The 23,199-nt window shown below is 36.8% G+C and overlaps 1 protein-coding gene and 1 pseudogene across 3 annotated transcripts in view; both read left to right on the forward strand.

Annotated features, from left to right (window-relative positions):
• Positions 1 to 23,199, forward strand: part of SPEN (spen family transcriptional repressor) — an 89,734-nt gene that overhangs the window by 51,784 nt on the left and 14,751 nt on the right. For 2 of the 3 annotated variants that reach the window (XM_020873819.2, XM_020873820.2), the window contains exons 4-10: positions 9,500 to 9,660; positions 11,270 to 11,470; positions 15,102 to 15,253; positions 17,820 to 17,945; positions 18,452 to 18,565; positions 19,440 to 19,553; positions 21,159 to 21,259. In XM_020873819.2, the coding sequence (XP_020729478.2) occupies positions 9,500 to 9,660; positions 11,270 to 11,470; positions 15,102 to 15,253; positions 17,820 to 17,945; positions 18,452 to 18,565; positions 19,440 to 19,553; positions 21,159 to 21,259 (969 nt within the window). Of the gene's footprint in view, positions 1 to 9,499; positions 9,661 to 11,269; positions 11,471 to 15,101; positions 15,254 to 16,984; positions 17,091 to 17,819; positions 17,946 to 18,451; positions 18,566 to 19,439; positions 19,554 to 21,158; positions 21,260 to 23,199 lie in introns of those variants that run through there. The other variant, XM_070474086.1, reaches the window with a different exon arrangement.
• On the forward strand, positions 1,181 to 1,281 carry LOC139037570 (U6 spliceosomal RNA; annotated as a pseudogene).

Consider the following 23,199-nt stretch of genomic DNA (forward strand, 5'->3'; position numbering starts at 1 on the left):
ATGAAGAAGATGTGGCCTCACACAGATACATAATTGAAATAGGGAGGGCCTCAGAGACCCTCAAAAGGGCCTTGGGGACCCTCACAGGTCCTCCACCACGTTTAGAGAACTGCTGCACTAAAAAGGTAAGATTGTCTTGAAAATTTGGACTTGTGAAAAACTGGACCTAAAGGGATTATTACCTGGTATGATGATATGTTTTGTTTAAGAAATTAGATCATTTTACCCGTTCATTTTATGGAAGCCCCAAGGACAACAGGGATATTTTGAATTCCCCAGGCCTGATGAAAAATCTGCATTTGGCATCTTTTATCTTAAGCTTATATATTGACTGTATGTAGAGAAAAAAATTGTTAGTTTCATGATGGAAAAGAAGAGAGATTGTTGGAAAGTTGTCACTTGAGATTATGTCTGCTTTTAACAAATCAGCCTTCTTAACTGTTTTAACTGCCAAATTTTTTAGTCACTTTCCTTGTTCCTTTTAAAAAAAATCCATGGAGAAGGAAATGGCAACCCACTCCAGTATTCTTGCCTGGAAAAGTCCATGGACAGAGGAGCCTGGCGGGCTGCAGTCCATGGGGTTACATGACTGAGCATGTGTGCACAAGGGTGGAGGGAGATGGGTTGGTAGCAATAAAGTGGTAGAACTAAAAAAAAAAAAAAATCCACTTAGGCCATACTTTTGTTTCTCAACTTAATTTGGTGAAATGCTTTTTAATATTCCAGGTTAAAAAAAACAAGCATAGATGCATATTTCTCATAATCAAATGTTTACAACTACAAGTATGTATATGTGTGTGTGTGTGTGTGTGTCATTGGATGTTACTCTTGTATGTGAACAAATTTATCCCTGAGTCATCTTATCAGTGGGCTTCCCAGGTGGCTCAATGGTAAAAGAATCTGCTTGCAGTGTAGGTGATGGAGGAGACTAGGGTTTGATCCCTGAGTCAGGAAGATCCTCTGGAGGAGGAAATGGCAGTCCACTCCAGTATTCTTGCTTGGAAAATTCCATTGACAGACTATGGTTCATGGGATCGCTAAGAGTTGGACACATTGAGTGACTGAGCACATTTTATAAATAGACATATGCAGTATCTTGACATTTTCAGTGTTAAGAGTCAAATGCTCACTGTAGTTCTGTGTATAAAATGGCTGCGGAAACAGTAACGGTTACTTATTTGACAACATAATTTGGTTTAAGAGAATCCTGACATGATACAGAGATTAGCATGGCCCCTGCGCGAGGATGACACGCAAATTTGTGAAGCGTTCCATATTAAAAAAAAAAAAAAGAGAATCTTGACATCCCATATTCTGTTTGCTTATCAAGAATTACTATGTAACCAATCACTTGTATTTCTCCACTATGGAAAATTTCAATCAGATCCACTTCTTAGTTTTCTGAATAATTTTTTGTCTGGGAAGAAGAGTAGAGGGCTATGTCACATGGCCTGCAAGACCTTAGTTCCTCCACCAAGGATAAACCCTGGGTCCACAGCAGTGAAAGTACAGAATCCTATCCACTGGATCAGAAGGGAATTCCCCTTAGTAATTGTAATTTAAAAATTTTAAGCACATACAAGAAATAATTCAGCCTTAATTGTCTTATGTGCTTAGGAAAAGTATAACTAGATTTCTTTTAAATTGTAATTCTTTCAGGTTCTTTACCATTTAGAATTTTTAAGTGATGTTGAAAATATACTGATAAGATCAGGTAAATTTTTATTTATAGTTTTTTTTTATCAAAGTGAAATTGACTTACAGTGTTGTGTTAGTTTCAGGTGTACAGCAAAGTGATTCGGTTATACATCAGTCAGTTCACTCGCTCAGTCGCGACCCCATGGATTGCAGCATGTCTAGGTTTATCATAGCTTTTCTTCCAAGGAGCAAGCATCTTTTAATTTCATGGCTGCAGTTACCATCTGCAGTGGTTTTGGAGCCCAAGAAAATAAAATCTCTCACTGTTACTTTTTTTTTTTTTCCAGATTCTTTCTCCTTAGGTGTGCTCAGTCACTCAGTCATGTCTGACTCTGTGATTCCATGGACTGGGACCCACCAGTCTCCTCTGTCCATGGGATTTCCCAGGCAAGAATACTGGAGTGAGTTGCCATTTCCTTCTCCAGGAGATCTTCCTTATCCAGGGATCAAACCCATGTCTCCTATGTCTCCTGCATTGCAAATGGATATATTACCCACAGAGCCATTTTTGGAAGGCTTATAGGTTATTACAAAATACTGAGAATAGTTCCCTGTGTTATATAATAGTTGGTTATCGACTTTATATATAGTAGTATGTGTATATTAATCCCAAACTCTTTTTTTTTTCCATTTATTTTTATTAGTTGGAGGTTAATTACTTTACAACATTGCAGTGGTTTTTGTCATACATTGAAATGAATTAGCCATGGATTTACATGTATTCCCCGTCCCAGTCCCCCCTCCCACCTCCCTCTCCACCCGATCCCTCTGGGTCTTCCCAGTGCACCAGGCCCGAGCACTTGTCTCATGCATCCAACCTGGGCTGGTGATCTGTTTCACCCTAGATAATACACATGTTTCAATGCTGTTCTCCTGAAACATCCCACCCTCGCCTTCTCCCACAGAGTCCAAAAGTCTGTTCTATACATCTGAGTCTCTTTTTATGTTTTGCATATAGGGTTATTGTTACCATCTTTCTAAATTCCATATATATGTGTTAGTATACTATAATGGTCTTTATCTTTCTGGCTTACTTCGCTCTGTATAATGGGCTCCAGTTTCATCCATCTCATTAGAACTGATTCAAATGAATTCTTTTTAATGGCTGAGTAATATTCCGTGGTGTATATGTACCACAGCTTCCTCATCCATTCGTCTGCTGATGGGCATCTAGGTTGCTTCCATGTCCTGGCTATTATAAACAGTGCTGCGATGAACATTGTAATTCCAAACTCTTAATTTACCCTCCCTCCCACATTCTTTTTTATGGCTGAGCAATATCCCATTGTATACATACACCATATCTTATCCATTCATCTGTTGATCAACGCTTAAGTTGCTTCCATATCTTGGCTTTTGTAAATAATGCTTCAGTGAACATTAAGGTGCATGAATCTTTTCAAATTATGGGGTTTTAAAAAATATTTATTTAGTTGGCTGCATTGGGTCTTAGTTGTGGTACACAAGAGCTTCACTGTGGCACATGGGCTTCTCTCATTGTGGCCTGTGGGCTTCTCTCTGGAAGAAGTCTAGCCCATACCCAGACTCTGGAGCACATGGGCTCTCTGGTTGTGGCAAGTGGGATCTTAGTTCCCCGACCAAGGATCAAACCCACATCCGCTACATTGGAAGGTGGATTCTGAACCCTGGGACCACCAGGGAAGTCCCCAAGTGTGTTTTTTCCTAAATATATTCCCAGGAGAGGGATTGCAGAATCGTATGGTAGCTCTGTTTTTTAGCTTTTTATGGAACCTCCCAGTGTTCTCCATAGTGGCTGCACCAATTTAAATACATTTCCACCAACAGTGTAGGAGGGTTCCTTTTTCTCCACACCCTCTCCAGCATTTATTATTTGTAGACTTTTTTGATGATAGTTATTCTGATCAGTGTGAAGTGATACCTCACTGTAGTTTTGATTTGCATTTCTCTCGTAATTAGCGATGTTGGACATCTTTTTGTGTTTCTCTTGTGGCCCAGTAAATTTAAAGCCCACTTTCTTTTTTTTTTCCATTTACTTTTATTAGTTGGAGGCTAATTACTTTACATCATTACAGTAGTTTTTGTCATACATTGAAATGAATTAGCCATGGATTTACATGTATTCCCCATCCCGGTTCCCCCTCCCACCTCCCTCTCCACCCAATCCCTCTGGGTCTTCCCAGTGCACCAGGCCCAAGCACTTGTCTCATGCACCCAACCTGGGCTGGTGATCTGTTTCACCCTAGATAATATACATGTTTCAATTAAAGCCCACTTTCTTAAAGCTATTAGTTGATGCATCTTCATTACCAATACAATAGACAATTTAGATTGGAAAGCTTTCTATTAACTATTCTTGACTTTTAAGAAACAACTAAAATACTATACAGGCTTCTCTGTATAGTATGGCTCAGCAGTACAGAATCCCTCTGCAATGAAGGAGATGCAGTTTTGATCCCTGGGTCAGGAAGATCCCCTGGAGGAGTAAATGGCAACCCACCCCAGTATTCTTGCCTGGGAAATCCCATAGGCTGAGGAGACAGGTGGTCTACAGTCCAAAGGCTTGCCGAGTCTGATACAACTGAGCAACTGAGCACAAAATACTGTACATTGTAAGTTTTGATGAACTCTTGTGATTTTTCAGTTTTAAGAAGATTCTGAAAATAAGAATTTTTAAAAATTAAAATTTACACAAAAATTCTGAGAATTTGGTTTTTCTTTCAGTTTATAGGGCTGAAAAGTATTTGGGGACCTGTTTTGATTCAAGATCTTGAAATCCACAGTACATTTAACAGATTACACTGGAAGTATACATTACAGTTTTGGGTTAGCATATTAAAACCCGAACTCAAAGGTTATATTGTTTTATCATTTCATAATTTATTTATAAACCTTTCCTTCTTTTTAGTTTTAACTCCAAATTGATCAGCAGATATTTCTGCCAATTAAATTTTATATCTTGTTTCAGAATTGGTGTGGTAGCAGGAGATTAAACAAAAGTGTGATGACATTTCTATCGTCGTTTTATGCTTTCAAATCATTATCATTGATTCCCCTGCATTTTTATAACATAAACAGAACTTTGTTGGCTCCTTATTTTGGTACCCAGAAATTCTGCTCCTGGCCATATTTGTTTACATCTTTCCCCACTATGGCTAAGGAATTTTGGTGTATATAATGGTAGTATTGATAGTAAAGTGTTTCCCTTAATGGTGATTTTATGGTTCCTTGAAATTAAATTGATAATATGTATAAAATTGATACATATTTTATACTGTAGTCATCTGGTGGCCTTATGAATAATCTTGTATTGCTTGGAGTATGTAATACATGTAACAACCATTTTTTTTCCTCCTGTGCTAAAAACAGGAGATTAATTTTGCTAACCCTTGATTTGAATGGGGCTTCCCAGGTAGCAGTAGTTGTAAAGAGTCCACCTGCCAGTGCAGGAGATGCAAGAGACTTGGGTTCAATCTTGGGTCGGGAAGATCCCTTGGAGAAGGGGGTGGCAACCCACTCCAGTAATCTTGCCTGGAAAATTCGATGGACAGAGAGGCCTGGCAGGCTGCAGTCCGTGGAGTTGCAAATAGTTGGATACGACTGAGCACACATGGGTGTCCTGTTTCGGAGAAGGCAATGGCAACCCACTCCAGTACTCTTGCCTGGAAAATCCCATGGACGGAGGAGCCTGGTAGGCTGCAGTCCATGGGGTCGCTAAAAGTCGGACATGACTGAGTGACTTCACTTTCACTTTTCACTTTCACGCATTGGAGAAGGAAATGTCAACCTACTCTAGTGTTCTTGCCTAGAGAATCCCAGGGACGGGGGAGCCTGGTGGGCTGCCGTCTGTGGGGTCATACAGAGTCGGACATGACTGAAGTGACTTCGCAGTAGCAGCAGTGTCCTATTTGGGCTTCCTAGTAGCTCAGCTGGTGCAGAATCCACCTGCAATGCAGGATACTCTGGTTCAATTCCTGGGTTGGGAAGATCCCTTGGAGAAGAGACAGGTTACCCACTCCAGTATTCTTGGGCTTCCTTGGTGGCTCAGATGGTGAAGAATCCTCCTGCAATGCAGGAGACTCCGATTTGATTCCTGGGTCAGAAAGATCCCCTGGAGGAGGGCATGGCCACCCCCTTTAATATTCTTGCCTGGAGAATCCTCATGGACAGAGGAGCCTGGCAGGCTACAGTCCGTGGGCTGTCAAAGAGTCGGACACAACTGAGCGACTAAGCTCAGCACAGCACAGCACAGCATCCTGTTCAGTTTGTTTACATTGCTGAGTTGCTAAGTCTTGTCCGACTCTTTGTGACCCCATGGACTGCTGCACACCAGGCTTCCCTGTCCTTCACTATCTCCTGCAGTTTGCTCAAACTTGTGTCCATTGAGTCAATGATGCCATCCAGCCATCTCATCTTATTCACTTAGTAGTTGTAACACTACTTTTACTTTATAACCTAGAAAAAATTTATTTTTATTGTTGGGAAAACTGAAGCCCAGTCATTTCTAGGAGGCCTGGTAGTGATGACTTGTGATTCTGTCTTGAGGCTTTTTATCCATAGTAGTTAGTATTTTGTAACTCAGATATCTCCTTTTTATGTTTTAAACTGCAGAAAACTGATAACTTCATAAAGTTTTTTATCTTTTGCCTTATTATGTGAGAACTAAATAAAATTCTGTGTAAGTTGTATTTTCTTAGGGTATTCCACCCCGCCGGCCCCAACCTGAGGCTGGTTGGTCTCAGTTCTTGGAGTTGGACTTACTCATCTGGCTGGTTCAGAGTTTGTTGTGGATGTGAGAGCTCTAGTCTGAGTGCAAATGACAAAAACTATTGAATTTTTCTTTTAGGGAGTGTGCCTAAGGTGGATTTACCACCTGTGCCCCACCCCCAACCCCCATCCTGAGTTGTTTGCTTAAAGGATTAAGTCTTCCACTATAAGGAGCTGCGAGTGTGAAGCAGAATTTCAGAACCCTGTAAATAACAGAACCTGTAAATAGCTTTTTATTTTTAGTGTATTTGGAAATGCTATAAAAGAACTTAAAGCCATAGCAGCCTTGCACATGGAGTGCTGAAATGATAGTTTAATATTTCTCACCTGGTTCTTGGGCATTGTAAACATGTTATAGTGCCTGTCTCTTATTCTGACCATGTTGCCATGTTATGTTTTCTCCTTGTCTTTCTTTTTTCCCAGAACTTATTTTTAGTTGGAGGGTAATTGCTTTACAGTTTTGTGTTGGTTGCTACCATATATCAACATGAATCAGCCATAGGTACATGCACATCCCCTCCCTCCTGAACCTCCCCCACCACCTCCCACCCCATCCCACCCGTCTAGGTTGTCACAGAGCAGCAGATCGGAGCTCCCTGCATCATAAAGCAAATTTCCACCAGCTGTCTGATTTTTCAGATGGCAGTGTATATGTTTCAATGCTACTCACTCAATTTGTCCCACCCTCTCCTTGTCCCTGTGTCCACAAATCCACTCCCTATGTCTCCATTACTGCCCTGCAGATATGTTTATTAGTACCATATTTCTAGATTACATATATATGTGTTAATATATGATATTTGTTTTTCACTTTCTGACTGACTTCATTCTGTAATAGGCTCTAGGTTCATTCACCTTATTAGAACTGAGGAGATGAGTTCCTTTTTATGGCTGAGTAATATTCCATTGTGTATATGTACTACAACTTCTTTATCCATTCATCTGTTGATGGACATCTACATTGCTTCCATGCCCTAGCTGTTGTAAATAGTGCTACAATGAATATTGGGGTACATGTGTCTTTTTCAATTATCATTTTCTCCAGGTATATATCCAGTAGTGGAGTTGTTGGATCATATGGTAGTTTTATTCCTAGTTTTTAAAGGAGTCTCCAGACTGTTCTCCATAGTGGCTATATCAATTTGCATTCCCACCAACAGTGCGATAGGGTTCTCTTTTCTCCACACCCTCTCCAGCATTTATTGTTTGAAGGTTTTTTGATGGTGGCCTCTGATCAGTGGAGTGATACCTCATTGTAGTTTGGTTTGCATTTCCCTAATAATGAGCAATATTGAGCATCTTTTCACGTGCCTATTTTTTGTTTGGGTTGTTTGTTCTTCTGGTATTGGGCTAGATGAGCTGTTTGTTTATTCTGGAGGTTAATCCTTTGTCAGTTGTTTCATTTGCAATTATTTTTACCCATTCTGAGGGTTGTCTTTTCATTTTGTTTATTGTTTCCTTTGCTGTGTGAAAGCCTTTAAGCTTAATCAGGTCCTGTTTGTTTATTTTTGTTCTTATTTCTGTTATTCTAGGAGGTGGGTCAAAGAGGATATTGCTGTGATATATGCCAAAGAATATATTGCCTATGTTTTCCTCTAAGAGTTTTATAGTTTTTGGCCTTACATTTAAGTCTTTAATCCATTTTGAGTTTACTTTTGTGTATGGTGTTCAGAAATGTTCTAGTTTCGTTCTTTTGCATGTAGCTATACAGTTTTCCCAGCACCACTTATTGAAGAGGCTATCTTTTCTCCATTGTATATTCATGCCTCCTTTGTCAAAGATAAGGTGGCCATAGGTGCGTGGATTTGTCTCTGTGCTTCCTGTCTAGTTCCATTGGTCTGTATTTCTGTTTTTGTGCTAGTACCATACTGTCTTGATGACTGTAGCTCTGTAGTATAGTCTGAAGTCAGGAAGGTTGATTCCTCCAGCTCCATTTTTCTTTCTTAAGATTGCTTTGACAAAACACAAATTGTCTTTTGTGTTTCCATACAAACTGTGAAATTTTTTGTTATAGTTCTGTGAAAAATATCACTAGTAGTTTGATAGGGATTGAATTGGATCTGTAGATTGCTTTGGGTAGCATAGTCATTTTCACAGTATTGATTCTTTCAGTCCAAGAACATGGTATGTCTCTCCATCCGTTTGTGTAATCTTATTTCTTTCATCAGCTTCTTACAGTTTTTTCCATACAGGTCTTTTGTCTCTTTAGGTAGGTTTATTTGTAGATATTTTATTCTTTTTTATTGCAATGATGATCTCCTTTTCTTTCAACTGTGATTGTCTTACATTTCAAGGTTTATATTAAACTGAAGAGAAAAATTAAATTTCGTTGACTCTCATTTCCCATGTTATTCACAGAGAAAAGAGCCTAAACTGACAAGACTCTAGTAATTTGTATAATGTTTCTTTATTAATCCTTCAAAAGTTTAAACCTGGGAAAATATTTTTAATATCTGTTTTTTCCTAAAAATTAATATCTGTGAGGTGGTGGTAATAGTAGCAGTAACAATAATAGTAACAGCATTGCCACTTCAGTTATTTCTTGCCAGTCATATTCTGAACTCTAAACCTGTGTGGGTTTTTGTTTCCTAACCTTGTGAGATAGGTACTATTAAGCCTTAGCAAGAGGTTAAGTGACTTGTCCAAGGATACATGCTGTATGTCTGAGTCAGGATTTAAATAGACATCTCTGAATCCAAAACTCATATATCCACTATTTTATTAACGTTACCCTTAAGTCATATGTGTTTACCAGTCTTATTTTATTTGGAAAAAATTGTTCAGATTTTGCACAGAACAAAACATTTGTCTTTCGGTGGCCTGTGGTGGTAAAAGATTGTTAGTTTTACTTCCACACTCTTAGGCCAATGTTTGCTGTCTTCTGCAATCTCTGAAGGTAGATATGAAATAGATGTGGAGAAAGTAGAGTATCCAGAAAACCCAGACCTGAAGTTTAGACCTTTTAATGATTGCCACTTGTTGACTATAAGAAGTTTTTTGTGTGATTCTTTGTTGGTTTTTTCACTTGTTTGTTTTTTTCTTTGCCCATCTGTAGCACTGATTCCAGCAGTACTTCAAGTGATGACTCTCCAGCCCGATCAGTTCAATCTGCAGCAGTCCCAGCACCTACTTCCCAGTTGCTTTCATCTCTGGACAAAGATGAGCCCCGTAAAAGTTTTGGGATCAAGGTTCAGAATCTTCCAGTGCGCTCTACAGGTAAAATTTTGTATTACTGTACTTTTCTTTCTGCTATTTTTGGGGGATAAGAGAGAAGCTTATATTCTCTACATTGTATAGCTTTTGTTTAAATATCTCTCTTCTGACCGTGTTAGTAATATTTTCTTTTTGTCTTTCAACTTTGACTCCTTTTTCTTTTTGTGGTTCATTGACATTTAATGCCATGTAATAAAAAGCAAGTGATTATAATTTATGTAATTTCTATGTTGTTACATATGTAAGATTGCATGTTACTTGTACCTAATTATATATACACATATATATTATGCATATTGTATGCATTTACACACATGAAGATTGTATGGTGCGTGTTATATAAAGAAAGCATGGTTTATTTTGAATAAAAATGCTTTCTGGATGAAATATTTTTATATTAGGAAAAATTTGGTATAATGAAATTATAGAAACACTATTTTGAGTTAGATTTATAGTGGTCTGGAGTCCTATGAAATAACTTGGACATAAAAAAATTATGCTAGGAAACCCATTTCAATATGTTAACCTTTTAAATGAAGAAAGTCATGAACAATAACTTTAGGTAGTTAAAAGCTCTATTGTAATTTTTTTTTAAATTAATTAATTTATTTATTTTTATTTTTTATTTTTTCCATTTCTATTGTAATTTTTATTCTGGTTTTTTTTTGACATTTAGCTATAATGTATTTTTATTGCTATGTCAGGCATATATTGAGTATGTAAACAACTGTTAGTAGATGGTCAGACCAACAAAGACCAAACTAAGTATGTCTTGCTAAGTGCATTTCAATGATTACTTATTTATTAAAATAGCCTGTGAAACCTACATACCAGGTTTATGAATGGAGACTATTGAGATACAAATGTTGATGAACTTTTGATTTAATTATACTTTGTAATTTAGGAATGGGTAGGGGTTAAAATTGGCTTGTCTTTCTGTACAGTTTTAATTTTTATAATGGAACTAATTAACACAAGACTTCCAGATAGTATAATTTGTCTCTAAAAGGCCTTAAAGTTGTTTAGCATGTTACATGCCATTTCCAACACAGTTTTATCATCAGCTTGATGCTTGGAAAACCAGAGATATGGCTTTCTTTCTCAAATCTTTAAAGTTTTCATATACATATATATGTATGTTTGTAAAGTTTTTATCATGAAAATGTTAAACTCACCCATAGTAGAAGAAATAGCAAAATGAACTTCCCTTACACCATACCAGATTTAAAAATCATCAGTGTTTTGCCACACTTGCTTTAACTATCTCCATCTTTATTCTTTCCTGTTCTTGTTCCCTTTTTATCCTAAAGTGAATCCCTGGTGTTATATCATTTCACACTATCTTAAAAGATCTGTACATACAAGTATTTTCCTGAGTAACCATGCTCTGTCATTCTTATCTAGCAGATAACCAAGTAATATCTTTTAACACCCAGTTTATGTTCAGAATTGTTCAATAGTCTCTAAAATGCATCTTTAGAGTGGTTCAATTTGAAAAAGTAATGTTTTAATGCTAATTAGGTCAAAAGTCAGGTTAAAGACTCAGTAGCTTACATTTTGAGTTGTAACTGTATTAGAAAAATGAGCAACTTGTTTTTGTTTGATGGTTTAGATACAAGCCTTAAAGATGGCCTTTTCCATGAATTTAAGAAATTTGGAAAGGTGACTTCAGTGCAGATACATGGAACTTCAGAAGAGAGATATGGTCTGGTATTCTTTCGGCAGCAAGAGGACCAAGAAAAAGCGTTGACTGCATCAAAAGGCAAACTTTTCTTTGGCATGCAGATTGAAGTAACAGCATGGATAGGGCCGGGTAAGAGACAAGAGACAGCTCTGTTAACACACTTTCATTGTCTTGTTTTAAAGAGCTGTTGTTTATTAAGTTGTTGCTCAACTTAATAAAATAGATTGTTTTGGTTCAGGAGCCGTGAAGATTGTTTTTGTAAAAGGTAGTTTAAGCCCTTGTTGAATCCCACCTCCTCAAAGGATTGAATTGATTGAGATAAGGTGGTAGTTCCCAGGAGAATGACAACAGAATTAGAAAACAGACTGCATCAAATTGAGGGACTAGTTAGGCCAGTTTTGTTTCCATTATGCCCTACACAAATTGGACCTGTTATTCCAGTTTCCATGACCTTGAAAGATAATGACAGATTGAGTATATGCAGCCTGTTGAAAATTTCAAGGGGACGTTAATATTGCTCGAACCTACCTGTAAGACTTGTCTGTTCTAAAGCAGGAAGTCTTGTCAGACATGACGTGGGTCAGTGTTCTTCTTGTTCCAGAGCCACCTGCAGTGCTTGTTTATAATGCAGATTTTTGATCCTACCCTCACTTACTGGTTTAGAATTTGCATACTCAAGTTTTTAAAACCCCTGATTTACTTGTGAGTAAATCTATAGAGGAATGAACAGAAATGTTAACTTTATGCATTCGCATAATGTATACATGGGACAGTTGAACTTTAAGAGTGAGACTTTGAGTGGAATTTATAGGATAAACATAGCCCATTTTCTTGGAATATTTCATTTTATTTGACAACTAAGAGGAAAAAAATAGAATTTCTCTGATAAGAATGTGTGTTATTTGTATATTAAAACAGGCACAGAGTTGTTAGAATGAAGACTATAAAATGTGCTTAAAACACAGGAATTCAAAGGAATATTAACTTTTCAAAGGAATTGTTAATATAAGTTATGGCTTCACATTCATTTCCTCCTCTGTGGAGTTTGAGATGTACTAATTTATACTGGGCTAAGGGCAGCTCGGGAGTTCTTTAACACATTTTAAACAGTCAGAACTGACTTTGAGGAATAATATTTTGAACGTCATATATATCTGTACAAGTTTTTAGAGCCATATATACATATGTAATTTTTAATTAGTGAGGATCTAACTCAGGGGCGCTATCAGTAAGTGACCTTCTAATTGCCAAGTAGTGGGCCTAGCTTGAGATTTTTAGTGGGGAAAAAAAAATTGGAGGCCTTCCATGGCAGTCCCGTGTTTAAAACTTCGTGCTTCTGGTGCAGGGGTCTCAGGTCCCATCCCTGGTCGGGAAACTAAGATCCTACATGCTGCACAGCATGACCAGAAGATTTAAAAAAAAAATCATTTTAGCTGATTAGTTAACACCCAGGATGTAAACTGGGCTTTAACTACTAGCTACTGAAGATGTTGAGATGTTTTTTTAAGCTTCTCTGGTGTCTTAGACGGTTAAAAATCAGCCTGCAAGGCAGGAGATCCGGGTTTGCTCCCTGGGTCAGGGAGATCCCCTGGAGAAGGGCATAGCAACCCATTCCAATATTCTTGCTTGGAAAATCCCTTGGACAGAGAAGCCTGGTGGGCTACAGTCCAGGGGCTCACAAAGAGTCAGACACTGCCGAGCCACTAAAACTTTCACTTTTCTTTCATTGAAGATGTTGAGAAGTTGGATTGGTTCAAGCCTAGGAAAGCCAAAGGTACTTTTCCCAAGTGGGACAGCATTGAAAAACCAATTGAATGGGTTATTTGAAAGTTGTGTAAGGACATTTGGTTGGAATTACGCTGTTGGATGGTTGTCATAAATGTTTTGTATTGAAATGTATGGAGCTGATTGCTTCCTTAGGTCAGAGACCTCTTGGAATTAAAAATATCCAAATCCCGGAAACCTAACTTTGCCGACAGACCTCTGGTGGCTTCAGACATTGTGCTTTTTTACTCTGCTGCACAACATCACAATCCCCTCGACATTTCAGTGATGTGTAGGCAATAAGAGTTAAAACTGGTCATGAAGGCTGAAAGACACACTCCGAAATTTTTACTGAGCTGTTTGGTGGAGTTGAAGTCATGGTAGATTTTAATGGTTGCAAATCATGCTTTATCATTCTGATTCTGCTTTTTCTTTTTTTTGACTGCACTGCAAGGCTTGGGAGATCTTAATTCTCCTGACCAGGGATTGAATCTGGGCCACAGCAGTGAAAGCCTAGAATCCTGACCACTAGGCCACCAGGCCAAGGGAACTCCCCTGATTCTGCCTTTTGAAGTACAAATCTCACGATGTGTCTGAATTATTTTTTCCTCCTTTTAAATGAAATATTTCTAAGTATGTACTCTCCTAGATAATTTTAAGAAGACCTTGTTGAGTTTAAAATGAGATATACCCTCTGTGAAATAAGATGAAAATGTAGATAAAGATAGGTGTAATGAGCACTGAGCAGTTTCTGGGTCCATCTGACTGAAAGTATGTACTCTCTGATGGTTGGGTGAGATTAAGCTCTGCTACCATTAGAGCTATTGAACTGGAATCAGGAGTGAGATGTATTCTGGCATAGTTCACCCAGCAGCTCAGAAGTTGAGTCTTTTTAATATCAGTGTTGTTGTTAACATCATCAGTAATGTGGCTGGAGCTAATGAACACTTTGTTTTAGTCAAATTGATTAAATACTAATTTTTTTGGATGGCTTTGTTTTACATTAAAAAAGGAGAGAGATATCATACAGGCCATATTATGATTGTTATCCAGAAAATCTTGTAAGTCTCTGACTTCTTGTTGTTTAGTCACTCAGTCGTGTCCCACTCTTTGCGACCCCATGGACTGTAGCCCGCCAGACTCCTCTGTCCATGGAATTTTCCAGGCAAGAATACTGGAGTGAGTTGTCATTTCCTTTTCCGGGGGATCTTCCTGACCCAGGGATCAAACACAGGTCTCCCACATAGAAGACAGATTCTTTACCATCTGACCCATGAGGAAAGCCCATCCCAAGTTAAATGAAACTTCAGAGAAAGCCTATGATTGAGTTAGACATTGAACCAGGACTTTGATCATAAGAAATAAAAACCTTAAGAGCTATTTACCCTCTTTCTGTTTGTCACTGGGTGCCATGCAACACCAAAAGAAGATGCTTGTAAGCGTTACTTCAGTCAGTTTTCATGCAGTTACTGTTTTGTATCTAAAAATTGCTGTATTTAGATAATTGGGTATGACCAACATAAAATGCTAAATATTTTGTAAAATATTGAAAAGTAAAACAAATAGTGAAACTGGACTATTTTTAGCTGAATTTCATGTTTAGTTCAGATTTTAGGATTTTAGTTCTATAGTCTGCATTCAGAGCCTACTACATAATATTGAAACCTAAGATTAGGCTTAATTGCCACTTTCCGCTGGGGGTTAAAACCTATTTCTGAGATAGTGATTATCTTTTAAAACAAATCAACTGAAATGGAAATTCAGTCTACTTTTCTATTTGAAAGATCAAGGTGTTAACTTTCTCTTAATTTTTTGGACATGTTTCTCTAGCCTCTGTATTCTTCTTTTGCTTTGGAGCTGTTTCTGATGGTATATATGATTTTTCAGATTACATGAGAATTAAGCCCCATGTATCAGAGATTTGATTTTTTAAAGTAGATTTTCCCATAATATATGAGTAAACATTAAAACACTCTCTGCCCCTCCCCACTTACAGAAACAGAAAGTGAAAATGAATTTCGCCCCTTGGATGAAAGGATAGATGAATTTCACCCCAAAGCAACAAGAACCCTTTTTATTGGTAACCTTGAAAAAACCACTACTTACCATGATCTTCGCAACATCTTCCAGCGTTTTGGAGAAATTGTGGTATGTTGGTTTGTTTTTTTTTTTCCTAACAATGAAAACAGTTTTAAATCTTTTGTCATAAAACATACAGCATAAGTGCAGGTTATATTTGGAAAAATGTATTTAGATGGTATAATGAGTATTTTTCTCATTTGCCCTATGTGTTTTTAACACCTGCTAAAAGATGATCTGGCAAAACTCATTAGGGACTGCTTTATGTGTGTATGTAAAAATATATGTAATTGTCTTTATTTTATTTACATATGTATTTTCCTTTCCACTTTTCTTATCTTTGTCCATTGGATGCTGTTTTAATGCCATCTCTAGTCCTGTGGGTTGAAAGGAAAATCTGGAAGAGAAAAGATGTCTGTAAGAAAGAAGCAGCAGATTAGTATATGGTTCTTTTTATCACAGTGCACATTAGAAGTACCTTGGGAATTATTGGAATGTGGTTGTCGTGCTGGAAGCTCGGTTCTGTTTTGAAATTTTAATTAGAATCTGTTTAAATTATGCAAATCATTGTTTGATTTAGAGATAGAAGGATTTTTCTGTTCTCCATGATTTAAAACTTGAGTCAAATTATAGTGAAAATAGTTTGGTTGCAGCTTTGTATCCTTAGGTATACTGTTTTGTGTTGTGTTTGAAAAAATAGGAAATTTACTTCTGTCTTCCTAGACTTTCTCTAAGACTTCACAGTTAATAATTGTGAAGAAAGTAATATATAAAAAGTAATATATTTGGACTTTGGAGAGAAAAAAAAACAGTTTGAGTAGAAACAGCTATTGTATATCTTTTAGGTTTGTGTTTATATGATGTCCATTTGTCCATTCTTACATATACACTAATGCTCTAAGCAAAAGATTCTTAATATTTTTTAATGGCATACCTAGTCTTGTGAATAAAATATTACTTGTGCTTGTGGCTGAACAAAACTTCATCTTTAGGAGCTTGAGATAAGAAATTGAAGTGGTTGGCAGAAGTGGAGCAAAAACAGAGAAGCTATTTAGGGAGAGATACAAATAAAACATTCATCTTTCTTTTCTGATTATTTAAGTTCTCTTATTTTTGTGAGGGTAATGTATACTCTTAATTCCAGCTCTACTGCCTACCTGGATGAGTGACTAGATGCTCAGTTACCTATCTGAGCTATCTGGGCTATAGCTTCTTGTGTCTTTAGGTCACAGTCTGTTATTTATTTGTTTTTTGGCTTTGCGAGACTATGAATTGATAAAATTTTCAACATACTTTTATTTGAATGTTGCTGCTACCATAAATTTTGGAGGAGTATAAAAAGTTGAATTTGGGCATGTGGATATATTTTCCTCACCAGGGTTGCTAAAAATGGAATGATGATTGTGTTTTAAGAGCTATGCTTGTCAATAAGGTGGACATGTGAGTATTCCGTTTGAAAACTATTATCTTGTTTGCAGCTGCTCATGACTGTCACTATTTTAATGACATACAAACCTTGGGAACATGGTCTGCTGCTTATTGATAACAGATGATGCTATAACAGAACCTCTTTAGCGAGTCAGCCCACTATTGTTCTTTGGAAAATTTAAATGGAGCTATCTTGAGTTACTACATTCTATGTAATGATGAAAACAGCTTCTGTTTACCATCATTTAGAAAAATTTTGAGTATAAATTATTGCTTTTTTTTTTTAAAGGACCCATCAAACAGCTGTTTAAATGCATTACTCATTTTGCTCTGTTTCAGGTTTTGATTATTGGCTTGTGACCCTTAAGGAGGCTTAGATAATCACAATACATAATCTGCAATATATGGCCCAGCTCATTATTGTTTAAGTACAAGTTTTGCCATCCAAGTGTCTGGTTTCTCTGGACCATTTTCATGTGTAAGCCAGGTTTTTTCACTACCTCCTCTAAGTAGGCAGGACCAGAGTGTCAGATGTGACAGCAGGTTTTGAGCATTCCAAAGAAAGGGGGATATTCCTTTGTGTAGAGTGTTTCTTTAGTCCAGGGATGGTGTTCTAATGCATCTTCACAGAGTAGTTCAGATATTTATATAGTCCATTCATTCTGGGTATGAGAGATTATTGTCACATTTATCAGTCACCAGGTTTGATTCAGTTAGATATACTAACAGAGTGAATCTTCTGATTCAGGATTATATACTTTAAATCACTTTTTGAAAATTTGACTTATTATTCTTCCCAGATGCTGTATTTTAAATGGCTTGCCCCCTAATAAGTATTTTAGATATTGCAGAAGGGAATTATTTGTTAGGTTTTCATTAAGTAGGCCACCTTTTATTTCTTATCATAAATTTCTCTTAACACAGGTATTATGGATTTAAAATTTTGAGTTTTGAGTTGCATTGCAGTTGCTCTTCTGCAAAGAGCTTCACGTGAGAAGAATTTCATGGTTTGTGACTACAAATGTTGTGTTGAATAGATTTTTAGGCTATTTACAGTTGCATTAAGATGTATAATTGTAACTAAGCAAGTGGTTTGTGGGGAATCTGATTGTTTTGAGAACCATGTAGCTCATATGGACTTGGTTTATTCTGATTTATTTTTTATTGGTATATCACTAAGTGGTATCCATCCATTGTTTTCTTTCAGGATATTGATATTAAGAAAGTAAATGGAGTCCCTCAGTATGCATTCTTGCAATACTGTGACATTGCCAGCGTTTGTAAGGCTATTAAAAAGATGGATGGGGAATACCTTGGAAATAATCGTCTCAAGGTAAAGGAATTTATATACGTTACTGTGCTATTAATATTTGCTGTGTTGTTTTTTCCTCAAGATTTGGAGGTGTTTTCTTTTGGTATATATGATTATTTAAAATTGCGTTAGTACCGTTGTTGCTGCTGCTGCTGCTAAGTCGCTTCAGTCGTGTCCGACTCTATGCGACCCCATAGACAGCAGCACACCAGGCTCCCCTGTCCCTGGATTCTCCAGACAAGAACACTGGAATGGGTTGCCATTTTCTTCTCCAAAATAGTACCGTTAGATAACCATAAAGGTAATAAACTTCTTTACATCCTTATCCTGTTATACTATAATCTGAATTAATACTCGCTTAGCCAGGCAGGATAAATTTTGTGTACGTTTTTGTTTGATTTTAACTTGATGATTCCCACTTGAGGTGGTGGTTTGATAAGATTCATACAGAATACAAGTTTTTTCACAATTTTTGTTGTTGAATAATTGTTGGCTTAACTAATAGAAATTTTGCCTTTTGTATTCAGCTGGGATTTGGAAAGAGCATGCCTACAAACTGTGTGTGGTTAGACGGGCTTTCTTCAAATGTGTCAGATCAATATTTAACACGACATTTCTGCCGATATGGGCCTGTGGTAAAGGTAAGTGGGAGGTTTGGGTATGTGGCTTTAAGTTACTTCTGACTTCCTTTCTTTTCGTATTCTGTCCTTTAAGACCCAGTTTCTAGTGCTGACTTTTCTTTGGTAACTCATACATTAAAATTCTCTTTTTTCCAAAATTTGATCTAGAAGAGCACTTGTTTTTGATACGAGTATTTTGAAAAAACTATATTGAACCCATCAAAATGATTAATTTTGGAACCAGTCTGCAAAATACTGTTAAATAGAATGTTGCTTAGGGATTTCTATAATTTTATATCATTAAAATTAGTCTGATTATATAGTTATTCACATTCACACTTATATGTAATTAGACTTGATTTTTTAAAAAATGATAATTTTCAAAAACACTCATACAATAGAATATTCATCCAACCAATGTTTGTTGTGTAACATTCACAAACATAACAGGAAAAGGATCTTTGGACCCCATTCCATTATGTGAAGGTAAAGATTTTAACTTCTTAAAAGCAGATTTTACATTGTGGGAGGTGTGTTGCATAACTTTGACATTTCTTTAAGTGTAACTTTTGTTGTATGGAGAAACAGTTTTTTGGTCTGGTGGTTTTTTGTTGGTACTTTAATATAGGACAGTACTCAGTCAACGTGGAAAAAGTAGAATACAGAAAAACAAAATAAAAACAATATACCTCAGGCCAGAATATCCACAAATCTAAACAGTTCCTACTACATTTTGTTGTGTTTTTACTATAACATGCATCATCAGGAAAACCAGTTTTTTTCCTGGAATAAAAAATATATATATTTATTCCTGGCAGTGTGTTAGTGACTTAGGATTTTCTTGGGACTAACCCAGAATTTTGTTGGGACTGATGTTGTTTTGTTTTTTTTACAGGTGGTGTTTGATCGCTTAAAAGGCATGGCCCTGGTTCTTTACAATGAAATTGAATATGCACAAGCAGCTGTAAAAGAGACCAAGGGGAGGAAAATCGGTGGGAATAAAATAAAGGTGTGCAGAATGACTTTAAGCAGAACCAAAACAAAATCATGTTTGGATCCCAACCTTTTAATGATTGGCATTTTGTTGGCTTACAGCACATCTAGTATATGTCCTCAGTTGTCAAGGGTGATATTACATTTTTTACATTTGGCTACTTAAGGACACAGAGTCTTTTAAAACGTTACCACAGAACCTTCCCTAAAAATCCTCATTTGAGGAAGTATGCTTCCCTACACCCTGGGTTCCTGGTGCTCACGAGTGAGCTCTCAATGCAGGCTGCACTCCCAGGAGCTCCAAGTGTCAGTCCAGCTTCTTGAATGATCCTCTCTTGATCTTTTTTCCTTTTCTCTTAAAGAGTGGGTAATCACTGAAAGTATGATCTTTTGTCTTAAGTATTTTTATTTAAAAACTTTTGTTCATGAGAGTTTCAAGGAATTTATGTACTTAATAACTGATGATTAGATTGAAATTAGTCTTTTTAAAATAAGATATTGATAGATGGTGAATATCATGTTTTAGGACTTTGAGGCCTCACTGAGTAAAGTTTAAATGTTCTTCCATATTTTATGTTCTAACTGTGGTTCCAGTAAATTTATGCACAAGATGATGTTGTTTAGTTGCTCATCATATCCGACTCTTTGCAATCCCATAGACTGCAGCACGCCAGGCTTCCCTGTCCTTCACTATCTCCCAGAGCTTGCTCAAACTCATGTCCATTGAGTCGATGATGCCATCCAACCATCTCATCCTCTGTTGTCCCCTTCTCCTCCTGCCTTCAACTTTTCCCAGCATCAAGGTCTTTACAATGAGTCAGCTCTTTGCATCAGGTGGCCAAAGTACTGGAGCTTCTGCACCAGTCCTTCCAATGAATTTTCAGGGTTGGTTTCCTTTTGGATTGACTGGCTTAATCTCCTTGCTGTCCAAGGTACTCTCATCCAGCACCACAGTTTGAAAGCATCAATTCTTCAGCGCTCAGCTTTCTTTATAGTCCAACTCTCATATTCATATATGACTACTGGAAAAACCATAGCTTTGACTAGAAGACCTTTGTTATCAGAGTGACGTCTCTGCTTTTTAGTACTCTGTCTATGTTTGTTATAGCTTTTCTTCCAAGGAGGAAGCATCTTTTAACTTCATAGCTGCAGTCACCATCTGCAGTGATCTTGGAGCCCAAGAAAATAACGTCTGTCACTGTTTCCATTTTTTCCCATCTATTTGCCATGAAGTGATAGGACCAGATACCATGATCTTATTAGTTTTTTGAATGTTGGGTTGTAAGCCTGTTTTTTCACAAGATATTACTAGAGTTAGCTGGTCTGATCATTCAACTGATGGCCTGGAATCATGATAGGTATGTTTCAGTTTTTGATTTTGCTTTCTCCACTTCTTCAGAAACTTTAAATTATAATCCTTTATCAAGATTTCTGTAGAATTTGAGGGTTTTCAAGTTAAAAAAAATAACAGTTTTAGTTATGAGGACTATTTCACTTAAATGAGATTTAAGTTAATGTTTTCTTGAAATTTATCCAGAAGAGTTTTCAAATTTGGTAACACTTTCCATCATTGAAATCTGAAACTTGCATTAAACACCTGCTATTCTTTTTTTTTTTTAAGGTGGATTTTGCAAATCGAGAGAGTCAGCTGGCATTTTATCACTGTATGGAAAAATCTGGTCAAGATATTAGAGACTTTTATGAAATGTTAGTAGAAAGAAGGTATGTATTTTAACCTATCAGCATAGCTTGAATTTTAAAATTTCTAGTACATAAAATTTAGATGGCATTAAATTCTGTTTTTCATCCTTTATTGCTACTCTCATTCTCCCCAAACTTATCCCTTTTATTATCCCCACGTATGGAAACACATTAAAAATGGATTTTTCAAAAAAAAAAAAAAAAAGGGGGATTTTTCATGTAGCTCATGGGAGTTGGGTTAACCTTTTTTTTGTTGTTTTTTGTTTGTTTGTTTGTTTTGGGTTAACCATAATTATCTACATTTTCTCCCTGAGAACACTCATTAAAAGAGTTACTGTTTTCCAGGCTATAACTTTATGTATAAATCATCTTGCCTTACACATTTAAACATGTTGAAATGCTATAGACTATTAAATGCCCAGCCTATTTAGTAATTGACAACATCCAAGTTGTCACCATGTATGAGCTCATAGAATTAATTGAAAGAACAAAGAACTTTCAAAAGACTATCAAGAGCTTTGTTTTAAATTGAGATCTCTTAAATAATTTGTGAATCAGAAAGCCAAAGCTGTATAAATTAGTAACTTTATAGCTATGTAGAAAGTAAACAATCCTTGGGAATTCCCTGGCCTTCCAGTAGAAGGACTTGCTGTTTTCACTGCCATGGACCTGGTTTCAATCCCTGATCAGGGAGCTAAGATCCCACAAGCCACATGGCATGGCAAACCTTACTTATCCTTGTTAATGTTTTCAGTCATGGTTATGTAGTATTTGATATTTTTTCCACTGCTTTTGGGAATTGTAGGAACCATTACAGTTCACAGGCATTTAAGGTGTCACCATCTAAATCAGGCTAATGCTTAAAATTGCATCGGAACTGATGATTAATTCTTTTCTAGACCACATATATTAAAACACCCTGACAGTGTCACTAGGTTCTTCAAAAGCTGATCACATTTGAAAATGGAAGCTATCATTCATATGATAAAGCTGTTTGTCCAAACTTGCCTCTGTGATTAAGTCCCCTAGAATGTTTCTACTAGATTGCCGCCCCTGTAGATACGTGTTAGACAAAAGACTATTTGAGAAATGCCTTTAGATACTCAAGTTCAAGTATAAAAGGGTTCTGTGACAAAGATGAGGCAAATCCTGATCATGCTCCTGGAAACCTATTGAATGTGTTCCTTTTTATTGCCTCTTCTTGCCACTTCATTTTTGTTTAAATCAAAGAAGGTATATATTTCTTTTTCATTTCCTTATGGTGTATAGTGTAATGATCATTAAATACTTGGGCGGTTTTTTAATGAAAATGTCCCCTGCATCCAAATTTCCAAAAGGTTGAACTTCTAAGGTTTCAGCAGTTTTTCCACTAGTGGATCTGAATCCACGTTCTAAATTTTTCTGTGTGTGTGTGAGAAAGAGAAAGAGAATGAACATATGTAAGAACATAGTCTACATATCCTCTATAGGGAGGATTCTCCATCCTCCCCAACCCCGTAATCTGAAGTCATTGTTAATACTTTAAGTTCTTAATAGGAATTCTTAGCCATAAATGAGTGGAAAATGTGTTGATGATCTAGTGGCACTTAAGACATAAAAATTTCATTCAAATTCTCTGTGTGTATGTTCAATATTTTTCAGAGAACAGTGTCTTGTGAGGGTTGGATAATGTTATGTGGGTGTTAATTTTTGAATATTACCACTCAAATTAATTCATTTTACTGGTGATCTGTCTCTGGCTTTGTTCTTTGGTTATTTATCCCTGTTGAATGGAGTTTATCTCTAAAGTAGGAAGCATGAGGGTGTGGGTCTTTACTGTGACGCAGTTTTGCCTCATTTGGTTTCAGGTGGCAGTGTTTCTGGAATGCATTCCTTTCGTAGAACTTGAGAATCTTTGCCTTCTCCATAGAGTGGAAGGAAGTCATGCCACTCAATATTTGATTAAGTGAGGGGGAAAAAAA

The sequence above is a fragment of the Odocoileus virginianus genome, chromosome 11 (genome assembly GCF_023699985.2).
Source record: "Odocoileus virginianus isolate 20LAN1187 ecotype Illinois chromosome 11, Ovbor_1.2, whole genome shotgun sequence".
Classification (NCBI taxonomy): Eukaryota; Metazoa; Chordata; class Mammalia; order Artiodactyla; family Cervidae; genus Odocoileus; species Odocoileus virginianus.